We start from the raw sequence: 12,925 nt of genomic DNA, 5'->3' as shown, positions 1-12,925 counted from the left end.
GCTGCTGTTGTAGTGTACAGGAGATGGGAATTACACGAGGAATTCCTGGCATAGGTAAATCAATGGGTGGGGGGAGGGGGAAGCGTAAAGAAGTGAGCTCTGTCTCGGGAAAGCTCATACTGGAGTAAATGTTAGTTATGATGAAGGTGCGGCTCGATTAATAGCAGGATACAATTACCGCACACATTACTAGAGAACCTGTGTAAAAATTCTGAAGGGAGCTCTAATTGAAACGCCTTCGATGAGACTGAAGACGCCCGTTACCCGTAGACGACTCATGAACTATTCCCTGCCCCCCACCCCCCCGCTTGCCCGTATAAAAAATGGCTCTTCAGGAGGGTCGAAATGGGTCATATGACTCCCTTTCAAAATCGATCGAAAACCGACTCTCGCGGGAGTGCAAAGAATTAGCCCTCTGTCCCGAGCTTTCCTGTTCCCGCGGTTTACGAGGGAGACTCTCGCGATATGTGCCTTTGAAGCCAGGACTTCTCGCGATATCTCGGAGCTCTGGGAGAAAGCGGGTACCTCGGGGGCGGCGACGCTGGGACAAAATGGCGGAGGAACCGGGTAGCAACGGGGACGCGTTAGCTTTGCCGGTGGGAAAGGAGGCAGGTGAGGCTGAGTCGCCTTGGTAGTCTCGCGGGGCAAGGTACTTGTCCTCCTGTGGTTGATTTGCCGCCGGCTCCCTTTAGTGGGCGCACCTGGAGTGTAAGGGGCCTGTTGGTCCCTCCCCTCTTTTCACGTGTGGTTGTTGGGACCGTCCGTCGTTCCTGCCCACCCGCCTCTTTCTCCCCACGGCTCTGGTTCTGGAGCCCGAGGACGGGGACTGGCTCCTCCCCCGGACACTTCACCAACGTTGCACCCGATCCTTTGATTCGCCTTGCTTCCTCCGTCCCCTGTCCGAGTGAGACCCTTGGGAGAAAGGTTTTACGATAAGATCTCGGCGCTCCTTAGTCGTCGCTGACCACGTCTTATCGGTGTGATGAATGAACCTCTCCCGGTTTGCTTCACGCGGTAGCATAGGATCCGTAGCTAATGGCACAGCTGAAGGAAAGAGGCTGTCACGGGTCGAGATTCCTTTACACGTCTGAGTGGGATGGGTCAGGGTTTCCATCCTGTTCCACGTGGTGTTTCTTTTGAATGTACTCTGTTATAAAAGCGTTGTTCCTCGTTGCTCAAAACAGTGTCCAGTAAAACAAGCAAATCCTAGCTTCCCTCTCTCGACCCATCCCCAGCGCGAGAATTCATTGCTGTGTGAGGGTTTTAGCTCCTCCTCCCAGGTTGAGAGGCGTTTAATGTCTGAAAGGCCGAGCAAGAGGAGCAGCTAGGCACTGCTCTGCCTCTGATGGCAGATTGGCGCTTGGATGTTGGCCACAGCTCATTTGCACCTCCTAAGAATGTTCTTCTAAAAAAAAGAAAAGAAAACAGGCGGTGGGGTGTCCAGGTTATAGTGCCTTGCCCTCTCCGCCATTCATTATCGTTCTGATGCTGATCGAAGTGCAATTGTCTGTCACCACTTGGGGAATGAAACTGGTAACTTGTATGTTGCATTAAAGGGTTGGGCTCTGAGCACTGGCATATGCCTGCTGCATAAGGAAATGTGAAGGGGCAGTGCTAACTTTTGCTATTGCTGTCATGTTGTGAACACAATACTGTTAGAGTTGAATGATATTCTTCTCTTGTCAGGGTGCCTCTATGGTTCAGCGCATATGCAAGTGCTTGTAATTCATACAAGATACTAAAATTGAATAGAGGCTATGGTTTTATGCTTGCTCACAGGCAATTTCATTGAACTGTTAAGTTTTTGTGATCCCGTTTTTTAAAAAGTGTATAAGCAATGTTCTGCATAGCGGAGTAAAAGGGCATCCTAGCCTATTAAGGCTATTTTAATGCAGTTTTCTGTTCTTGGACAGCATTCTTGCTATTCACCGTTTTTCTTCACTATAGGAAACATTATACATGGGCAACTCATTTGGCATCCTAAGGAAACATGACTTTATAGTGTTCTTAAACTTCTTTTTTAAAAACAAACTCTTCTGTTGCTACCACATTCAGCCATATGACCCTTTGGAAAGAGATGTAGTGAATACAGTCACGTTTGAAGCTTGCTACTTATTATGCAGTTGTATATGTGGTCAGTATACAGAAAATAGCTTGCGTTATTTGTACTAAAATCCATCTCATGAGATGTGACATCTTCAATGAATTCCTTTTTGTGATGATTGAAAATGCTTCCAGTACAGTTCCATTTAACTATTTGAAGATCGCACCTCTTAGCAAAATTTGTAGTAATTATGACAGATCTCAGGCCAATTCATGCTATCTATGTAGTTTTTTGGAGGCAGTAATAACAGAGGTAGGTGGTGACCCACTGCAAGTACAGTATTGCCCAGTTTTATCATTTACTCATCTACACTGTAACATGAAGAAATTCAGTGGTGAAAACAACCATTTAGAGGACAATATTGACCTAGATTGCAGATTGGAGAAGGAAGAGCTAAGCCAGGGGTGGCCAAACTGTGACTCAGGAGCCGCATGCGGCTTTTTCACACATATTGTGTGGCTTCCAGCAGGACAGCTTGGGAAGCAAAGGGGAAGGTATGCCTTCATGATTGGTCTTCCCTTCCTCAGCCAGTGTTCCCTTCCCTGGGTAGGCTTGAAAAAGAACAGTTTGTGTCAGAGTTCTCTCAGCCCCACCCACCTCACAGGGTGTCTGTTGTGGGGAGGGGAAGGGAAAGGAGTTTATAAGCCGCTCTGAGACTCCCAAGTGAAGGGCGGGGTATAAATCCAATCTCTTCTTCTTCTTGAGGTGTGTGGGGGGGAACAGAGAAAGAAAGCAACTTTAAATGTGTTCTCAAAGGCCCCCCAAGCCTATAAATATATTTGAATAAATAAATATTATCAATATCTGTTTTTATTTTTGGCAGTCTCATTTAATGTTAATAAAAAGCAAATTTGCATATTTTTGAATAAAAACTTGTGTGTAATATTTGTTCATGTCTTGTGGTTCTCAGACATCTGACGTTTATTCTATATGGCTCTTACGTTAAGCAAGTTTGGCCACCCCTGAGATAAGCACATCCTTTTTATTAAATGCTCAATTTAGTTGGAGAGAGCATCTTAAGTACTCTGGTATAAACAATATTAACATATCTTCAGTAGTATTCTAAATACATGCATGTTTTGGAAATTCCTCAAGTTAAAGTGAAAGATAACAGTATGGAAGAGCAATTTCTAATGGACATCTTGATCCATTATAAAGACATCTGCAAACTGCACTGGGAAGCTTCATATTTGCTACAGTGCAAGTTTGGTATGGTTGATACAGTAAATTCATATAGTTCAAAGGGGTAGTGGGACACTCAATGATTTTTTGTGATTTTTATTTAGAGTTTCTTTTTCGGATTATGTAAATCACAGTATATGATTTTAACAATTGTAAATATTCATTTTGGATCGTATAAAAAGTTGCAGCTGTAACTTTTTAAAATAACCTGTTTTAAAATGTAATCTGAGTATGAAAGACTGCTGCTTTGTAGAGAAAGAGCTAGAAGTCAGACAGCTTTCTTAGTCATCATATAGCACAGTGGATCATGTCTTTATATTATGGTTTAACACTAAGAGCTAGAGACTGTATCATCTATTGATTTCTCTGGTTGTCTTCTTTTATCCCTAAAACTATTGAGGCAATTGTGGAGTTCAAGTAATTCTTTCCAGAAATATTTATAGGTCTGCCCTAGTGAACAGCATGGGCATTTACCATCCATCTCATGGAAGACAAGGAACCTGTTAGTGTTGACTGCGGTCCACAACTGTCTACAAAATCTGCTGTGGCTGACGGTGATGGACAAGCAAACTTTGTAAATCCATGTCTGAAGAAAAAATTCTTGCCCCCTTGCTTCTAGCCTCCCAGAGAGACCCACCAAAGTTGTTATTCTGTTGAGGCTGTTTGGTGATGGCTGAATTGATTCCCTTGTGAGTTCTTCTGGCACTATGATCATTCTGTTGAAATTAGTGCTGTTAATTGATAAGTTTGTTTATTTTGAATTTTTAACCTTTTCTTGTGAGTTACCTGTGGAGTCTTGTGTCTCTTTAAAGAATAAGAATTGGAACCTTGGCAGCACCATTTTGAAGCATTTGCAGAAGCAGATTTTTTCTGCCTCCTCAGTGCAGCCTCCTATGATTGCTGAAGAGGCACTGCCAGGAGTTGGAGGACCCCTGTGAGTAAAAACCACACATCATAAGGGGCTGCAGTGAGGAGGGAGGAGCAGGCAGAATTGCCCCCCTCTAGTGGTGCTCATGGAGTCCCCCTCCCACACACACCCCCAGTACAGCCGTTGGTGTGTGTGGCTTTTATACATGTGGGCTCCCAACCCCCCAGTGTCACAACTATTACTAAGCTCTCCCTCAATCCCCATGTCCACCTTGCAAGTATGATGCACCAACTCTTCCTGTCACAGATTATCCATCTTTGACTTTCTGACATGCTACTGATAATAACAGAATACTTGTAAACGTAGATCCTTCTTGAAAAAGCGGGCTCTTCATTTCTATTAGGGTGGACCTACGTTCTTTGATAGAATGATTGGTTGGACATAAGATACAGAAGTTTGAGAGTCACTGTCTGAGGTTTTGTCAAGGTTGGATGAAATCATCCTTGTCCTTTATAGGTCAGTAGCAGAGTATCCTGGGAGTCAAACAAAACAAACAGATTTATTACAGTCCAAGACCAGCAAGTATGCTTCAAAAAGATAGATAAAATGTATAAAACAATATAATACACTAAAAGTTTCACAGTCATAAAAGAATGTGTTAAAATACTCATAATTCTAATAAAACAAAATTGGGGCGATCCCTCTGTATGCAAGTTATTGGTTAGAGATCGCCTACTCTTCAATGCCATCCATCCATATTTAGCAACCTTGTATGTTATGTCCTGATTCTTGTCAGAAAGCATTTTGGAAAGAACTATAGTCTATGTCTCCCCGGGTAAGCTAGAAGTATGGCCATTATGTAACCTTCACATATCTGATTAGACATCTTACAGTCAAAGATGACATGTTAAGTCAGGTTTGTATCGGTTTCATTATTTTGCATCATGACTTGTTTGCCTTAGGTAGACAGCAGAAGGACAGAAGGCAAGTGATGGCATTTACTTGAATACACAAATGAGTCTCTGATGATATGGCAGATGATGTTAGGCTCTGTAATAGTGTTGCATGAGAGGATGTGGGGACAGAGTGATATCTGAATTTGTTGCACAGCCTAATTCCAAATCTTCTTGATAGCAGGTGAGTGGCCTGTTCTTTCTGACAGACTACCATTCAAGAGAGAAGTATAATTGTCTGTGACTGAGGACACATTGGAGTGGTGGCCCTGTAAATAAGTGGTGTTCTGTCCCTTTCCGCCTTTGGGGCCAATCCTGTATAAGGCTTCTCTTGAATATCTGTCTGACATTGTCAGTCTTTTTCTTTACTTTATTGATGGGTATTTCTGGCTGTGTTCTTTCTGGTGGGCTTTTACCACCAATTACCAATGTTGTTAGTGATCATTCTGTGTTGTATGAGGGTGTGTTTTGAACATCTTGACATTACTTATCACAGCATAAACATAATTCAAATGAGATTCTTTCTGACTTGCCTAATGGTTGTATTTGAAATGCCATTTGTCTGTCAATATAGTGATTTTTCTGGAGTTCATAACATTAATGCACGGAATGTGCTTTGAAGACAATTACAGATCAGTCGTGGCTGAGATTTTCTGCCCACACAGTTGTATTTTCCAGCTTGCTTAATCACTGTGTAAACAGCAGCTTCTTGTTTGCGAGATTATTAGTTTATTATATATGCCCTGACCTGGATAGCCCATGCTAGCCCGATCTCGTCATATCTCAGAAGCCAACCAGGGTAGGCCCTGGTCAGTATATTTGGATGGGAGACCACCAAGGAATACTACACAGAGGCAGGCAGTGGCAAACCACTTTTGAATGTCTCTTGCCTTGAAAACCCTACAGGGTCCCCCATAAGTCAGCTGTGGCTTGATGGCAAAAAAAAAAAATGTATGCATGCTGAATAAACTACTGACCGAAAATGACCCTTCTTTCTTAAAACTATGAGTTGGGTCCACACTCCCCGAGGCATTTCTGTCAGTGGAAGAGAACTTTCCTGCCTTTCCACCCACTGCAGCCCACATCTCCTCAAAATGCTGTTTTTGGGGGTGCAGGGCACCCTCATGGATAGCATCAGTGGTAAATCAGAGGTCTGCAGCAGTAATTTGTGAGAAATTGCTCCATTTTCCATTTGTGGAATTATTATTATTATTATTATTATTATTATTATTATTATTATTGCTGCTGCTGCTACTACTACTACTACTACTATTACTATTTCAATTTCTGAATCGCCCTACCCCTGAGTACACAGGGCTCTGGGCGATTTACAACAGGTTAAAAACATACAAATACAATTTAAAGTTAACACATCAACTAATCCTAATTTAGCCTTAAGTGGAAAATTTAGTCTGGATCCAACCCTATGTGAGGTGCTAAATATTGCCCATTTGGGGCCTAGGGAAGTGCCTGACATCCTGTATGTGCATATGTTGCTAATGGAATTGACTGTTTGGTTGAAGGTTAATGAAAGCATTGGCATTGTGTTTAAAATGGAGATGGATCAATTCTAGAAAGAAATGTTGAACCTTTCTGTGTATTCTGTGTTGAACTATTTATAAAGTTAATCATTAATTGAAACTGCTTGCCTACAAAGGACTCCTGATTAGGGATGGGCACAATCTGGGGAAATGGAGGTTCGTCCCCATTCAGTCTGTGAGGTTCAGGGGAAAATCTGAGGTCTTCCCTTCCTTTCTGCTGGGGGCGGCTTCCCGAGGCCAGCAGAATGGAGGGGGGGGGATCTTACAAAAGCCATTTAAAAAGGGAAGGTCTTGCAAAAGCCATTTAAAGGGATGCAAGCCATTTCAGCAATCCCACTCACTCCCACCCTGCTTCCCACCACAAACCTCACTGTGACGGACTACCTTTAAAATGCTGTTTTCCTAATGCAGCAAAATTAGAGAAAGGAGCTGAATAGTTAACTCTGTTCTAGAATGTTGAGCTTGAGTGACAGGATGCTCTTTTTCTTTTTGGCCAGCACCAGCTGAAGGAAATATAAAATCAGTTGTGTGCTGAGGGGAGAGTGAATTCATTTTGAGTTCAGCAGCAGTTACTGTTGAGTAAAGTACAAGTTCAGCTACAGGAGTGGATGTCTGAAGAGTATGACTAAAAGTTGGTCAGACAGGTTCACTTTTTGAATAAAGGGAGAGACTCCTAGTCTTAGCTGTGGTAAACATAACCTGAGAAAGAATTCCATCTAAGAATTCAGAGTCCAGTGTCAGCTAAAGCTGAAGTATGTTTTCACACAGACGCCAAGAACTGGGGTTTGAGATTTTGTTAAAGAATGACTGGGTAGCAGGCTAAAGCTCCTAATCAGGCCAAAAGGAATAGGATTATATTTTCAGGGAAGAAATAAAAGTCCTGTCCAGTTATACAGGGAATTGGCACTGAGGCAGTCCCTGGTCTGTTGTGAAAGTAAATGGTTCTAGACCACTCAGGGGAAGGAAGACATATTGTGATTTCAGAAAAGTGGAAAGAATCTGATGCACTAAAAGAGTGACCTTTCCAAAAACCTAGGAAAATATATGCAGACACATTGTAACTGAAACCAAAGTGCTTAGTCAACCATCTCTCACTGATAAGAACCAAGAATTTGTAAAAATAGGCTGCTACAACACCATCTTGTCTGTCAACTGAAAAATATTCTATTTTACCAACGAATTTTACCTCAGCCTTTCCAATTCCTGACTACCCATACCATCCAGTGCCATTTCAAGTGATCTAAAAAGAGGGTTCCTGTTTTCTCCCACCTGTCAAAGGGTGGGCATTCCAATTTATAAAGCCACAAATATTATCATGCTACAAATATTATCACACTACTAATAAAATGTATTTTTTTAAAAGAAAAAGCTTGCTGTCCAATATAGGAAAACTTTATGCTTCTTGGAAAATTGGAATCTTGGATTGAAGGAAATTACATTTTGGGAAACGAACAGGATGGTTCTGGAAAAGGAGCGAGTACCATCAACCATTGCCATATGCTCCAGTTCTTGGCTGATAAATACACGAGTTCTGGAGAAGACATGTTAGCAACTGCCTTCATGGACCTAAAATCAGTGTTTGATACAATCTCTAGACCGTGGCTATGAGAAAAGTTGAAGAAATATGACAGTGAACCACATCTCCTTTACTTAATTCAACAGCTCTACAACCACCCCTCTGCCCAGGTTAGATGTGGGGAGTTAGGACAGCTATCGGAGCTGTTTATCCTAGACAAAGGAGTCAAGCAGGGATGTTTACTTGCGCCTCTTGTTTAATTTATATATAAATAACCTCAGTCCCTGTCTCTTGAAGGAAGCATGTCATCTTCCACATTTGTTGTTGTTGTTCAGTCGCACAGTCGAGTCCGACTCTTCGCAACTCTTCCACATTTATCCAAGCACAAAGTTTCAATCCTTCTATATTCTGATGATGCAGTGTGGGCCTCCACAAGCTGATAAAAAAAATTGAGCTTTACTGTTATTGTTAGGGCTTGTCCATCAATGTGATGAAATCCAAGGTCATAGTATTCGCCAAAAGGAAAAAGGGGGAAATTTTCAAATGGGACATAGCAGGCCAACCTATGGAACAGGTCAAACAATTTAAATATCTGGGAATCTATTTTGAAGCATCTCTTACATGGAAAATACACTTGGATCTAGCAAGGAACACAGCTTTGAAAGTAGGGAGGACAATTGTAAAATACTTCTACTCATTGGGAGATGAATTTGTCCCCTTGGCCTCAAAGGTATTTAATGCTAAGGTTCTAAACCAATTCCTGTATGGTGCAGAAATTTGGATTCAGGCTGCTTCTGAAAAAAATGGATTCCATCCAGTACAACCTTTTCTTTATAAGTCTTTTTTATTTCTTTTTTAACTAACATACACAGTACAACTTTTTCTGACGTCTGTTGGCTACTCCTAGATGTGTCTCGGGCATAGCACTGAGAGCGGAACTAGGCAAATTATCGATGGAAGCTAGGGCTTGGATTAAAGCATTTCTCTTCAAAGTAAAGGTTTTTAACCCTGAGGGAGGATCTACTCTACTTGGGCATATAGACATTATAGCCAATGGGATCAACTACTTTATTTATTTTTATTTAATTGGACTTGTATCCCGCCCTCCCTGCAAGCAGGCTCAAAGCCGGTTCCATCAATATTAATACAAATTCCAGTAACAATTAAAACCTATTTAAAACAACAAATTAAAAGAGTACGAAAGTCATAAAATACCGTGCAAGATCTAAACAGATGTCTCAGCAGTTAACAGTAGTGTGGGTTCCCAGGTAGCTGTTAGACTCAAGGACACTGATGGGAGGCCAATGAGAAGGGGGGGGTCTCTGCTGCCTCAGTTGAAAGCCCGGCAGAAGAGCTCCATCTTCCACGCCCTGCAGAGTTATAGTAAGTTCCACAGGGCCCTGATCTCATATGGGAGCTCATGCAACCAGATTGGAAAAGAAAATGAAATTTCTAAGAATAACAAATTATATGATTAAGAATATAGAAACCAAAACATTATAAGACAAATTTAAAAAATGTATAAGAAAGTTGGATGCTGCAAGTACGTCTATTAGGGCGTGCAGGCACAATGCTCCCTCTAAGCTGTGAGCAAAAATTCTACTTTGTGTGCTACTGACATTAAAGTTGCGAGCAAGCGATTTGGCTACTGCATAAATTAGTTTGCTCTGGAGCCATCCTTCCTGAGGTGAGACAAAAATGTGTGAGTCGGGGGGCGTGGCAGCAGTCCTTCCGGTCGGCTGCAGCTTGTTCGCTCTCCTGCAACCCCCAACGGATAAACAACGTTTACTCTTTAAAAACAAGGTAACTTTATTAAAAACTATCAATGCCAGCTAAGGGAAAAGCCAGAGGCAAAAGAGGCGTTAAAAAGTCACCTCTTAAACTATTAACAACAGAAGAAACGGACTCTGAGTCAGAGCGTGATTTTTCTTTGCCAGAAGAAATGGCCGCAGCTGCAGGAGATACAATTGCACAGGCGTTAAAAGAAATAAAGGAGGAGATTAAAAGCGAGATAAGGACTCTGTCTTCTGATGTTGGACTACTAAGAAAGGAATTCGCTCAGCTCAAGAGTGCTATCGACCCGATAAATCAGAAACTAGACGAAATGGCTTCAGCTGTAAAGCAATCTGAGCAGAAGGCAGACGCTGCTCTTCAGGCAGCCAAGAGAGTTTCGGATGATTTATCAGAGATACGGTCGTTTGAAAATTGGGCTAAGAACAGGATTATCCTCCATGAGACAAGACTAAGGGAAAGAAAAGCGAAGCTACGGGGAGTTTCCCCCAACTTTTGTGCAACAGGAAATTTACAGGAGGAACTCAACAAATGGCTTCTGCAGATACTGCAGTCGGAAGGTGCAACAGAGACCTTGGAAGAGATAATCACTTCGGCTTTTCGAATTAACATTTCAAAGAGAGCCCCCGCAGGAGTTCCGCAAGATATAATCATTGAATTCAAAGAGCTCAACACAAGGAATAAACTGTTTAAAATAGCTCGGGAAAAAAAGGGTTTGCTCTTAGAGGACACTTGTGTGTTTTTATATGCTGACGTCATCCCAGAGGTGCTGATTGCAAGAAGAGGCTTGCGTGAAACGGCTAAAACATTGAGAGAGAAGGAAATACCATACAGATGGTTAGCTCTTGGACATTTGGCTGTGACGATAAAAAATAAAACATTCACAGCATATAATGAGATGACGGGGAAAAAACTTGTTGAAGCTGTTATGAAATTGAAAGATGGGGAGCTGTGAGGGGAACAACATACTTTGGCATTGATAGTTAGGTTATAGGATAAGAGGTAATAATTCTAAGTAGGATGTTTTAGTATAAGAGTAGACTGTTTCTCTTAACATGTTTATGAAGGTTGGAAATATAGAAGAGCTGTTTAATTTGAAGTTAAGAATTTACAGTGCCATAAATGGGTGTAGCAAGGAGGCGACGAGTGTGCCCCCCCCAAGACCTCCGAATATAGGGAGAGAGGTTATTTGGCCTCTCGCTGTAGAGGGGTTCTCTACAGCGCCCACAATCGGAGGCAACCCTTTCAACTTTTCGTTTTAGGTACAGAAGAAGAAAATAGATAGAAGAATCTAGCATTATGTGAGTTAGTAGAAACTGTAGTTTTCGTGTGGTATTATGAGGACTATTAAGTTATGGGGAAGTTGGACGGGATACACAAACGGGTAAGATAGGGGCATATGAAAAGAAGAGGGAATAAAAGAGAGAAATAAAAAAAAAATTGGCTGTTGTATTAGTAACCTCAGACGATTTTTTTTTTTGTATCTTTGTATGTTTGGTTCAAGATTGTTTAAAAATGGAAAATGAGCATATCAATAAGATGAATAGTGAACTATGATTGTGTTAAACGGATATACTCAACAATAAAAAGTGAATTAAAAAAAAGAAGAAAGCATTACTAACAACAAAGCTAGTGGAGGTGATGGTATTCCAGCTGAGCTATTCAAAGTCTTAGAAGATGATGCTGTTAAAGTGCTGCACTCCATTTGCCAACAAATTTGGAAAACGCAACAGTGGCCACAGGATTGGAAAAGGTCAGTATACATTCCAATCCCAAAGAAGGGCAATGCCAAGGAATGTTCAAACTATCGCACAATTGCACTCATATCACACACTAGCAAGGTCATGCTCAAGATCCTACAAGCTAGGCTTCAACAGTACATGGATAGAGAACTGCCAGAAGTACAAGCTGGGTTTCGAAGAGGTAGAGGAACGAGAGATCATATTGCCAACATTCGCTGGATTATGGAGAAAGCAAGAGAGTACCAGAAAAACATCTACTTCTGCTTCATTGACTATGCTAAAGCCTTTGACTGTGTGGATCACAACAAACTATGGCAGGTCCTTAAAGAGATGGGAGTACCAGACCACCTCACATGTCTCTTGAGAAACCTGTATAAGGGCCAAGAAGCGACAGTTAGAACCGGATACGGAACAACTGATTGGTTCAGCATAGGAAAAGGAGTACGACAAGGATGTATACTGTCACCTTGCTTATTTAATATATATGCAGAGTACATCATGCGAAATGCTGGCCTGGATGAATCACAAGCGGGAATTAAGATTGCTGGGGAAAAGATCAACAACCTCAGATATGCAGACGATACCACTCTAATGGCAGAAAGTGAAGAGGACCTAAAGAGCCTCTTGCTCAGAGTAAAAGAGGAGAGCGCAAAAGTGGGCTTGAAGCTCAACATCAAAAAAACTAAGATCATGGCATCCGGCCCCATCACTCCTTGGCAAATAGAAGGGGAAGTCGTGGAAGTAGTGACAGACTTCACGTTCCTGGGATCCCAGATCACCGCAGACTGTGACTGCAGCCATGAAATTAAAAGACGCCTGCTCCTTGGGAGGAAAGCGATGGCGAACCTAAACAGCATGATAAAAAGTAGAGACATCACCCTGCCAACAAAAGTCCGCATGGTCAAAGCAATGGTATTCCCAGTAGTCATGTATGGCTGCGAGAGTTGGACTATAAGGAAGGCCGAGCGCAGAAGAATAGATTCTTTTGAACTATGGTGCTGGAGAAGACTCTTGAGAGTCCCTTGGACTGCAAGAAGAACAAATCAGTCAATCCTCAAAGAAATCAACCCTGACTGTTCCCTGGAAGGCCAGATAATGAAACTGAAGCTCAAATACTTTGGCCACCAAATGAGAAGGGAGCACTCACTGGAGAAGACCCTGATGCTGGGAAAGATTGAAGGTCAAAGAAGACGGGGACGGCAAAGGATGAGATGGTTAGACAGTGTCA

The 12,925-nt window shown here is 42.0% G+C and overlaps 1 protein-coding gene across 1 annotated transcript in view; it reads left to right on the top strand.

Moving 5' to 3' along the window:
* The first annotated feature begins 323 nt into the window (after positions 1 to 323).
* Positions 324 to 12,925, top strand: part of LOC107111531 (zinc finger protein 346-like) — a 39,296-nt gene continuing 26,694 nt past the window's right edge. Inside the window, exon 1 of the mRNA XM_015412502.1 lies at positions 324 to 612. Within this exon, the coding sequence (XP_015267988.1) occupies positions 324 to 612 (289 nt within the window). The remainder of the gene's footprint in view (positions 613 to 12,925) is intronic.

The sequence above is a fragment of the Gekko japonicus genome, unplaced genomic scaffold, assembly GCF_001447785.1.
Source record: "Gekko japonicus isolate JY-2015 unplaced genomic scaffold, Gekko_japonicus_V1.1 scaffold100, whole genome shotgun sequence".
In the NCBI taxonomy this organism is placed as follows: Eukaryota; Metazoa; Chordata; class Lepidosauria; order Squamata; family Gekkonidae; genus Gekko; species Gekko japonicus.
The sequence above is the reverse complement of the archived record's forward strand: the minus strand, read 5'-3'. Positions and strand labels throughout refer to the sequence as shown.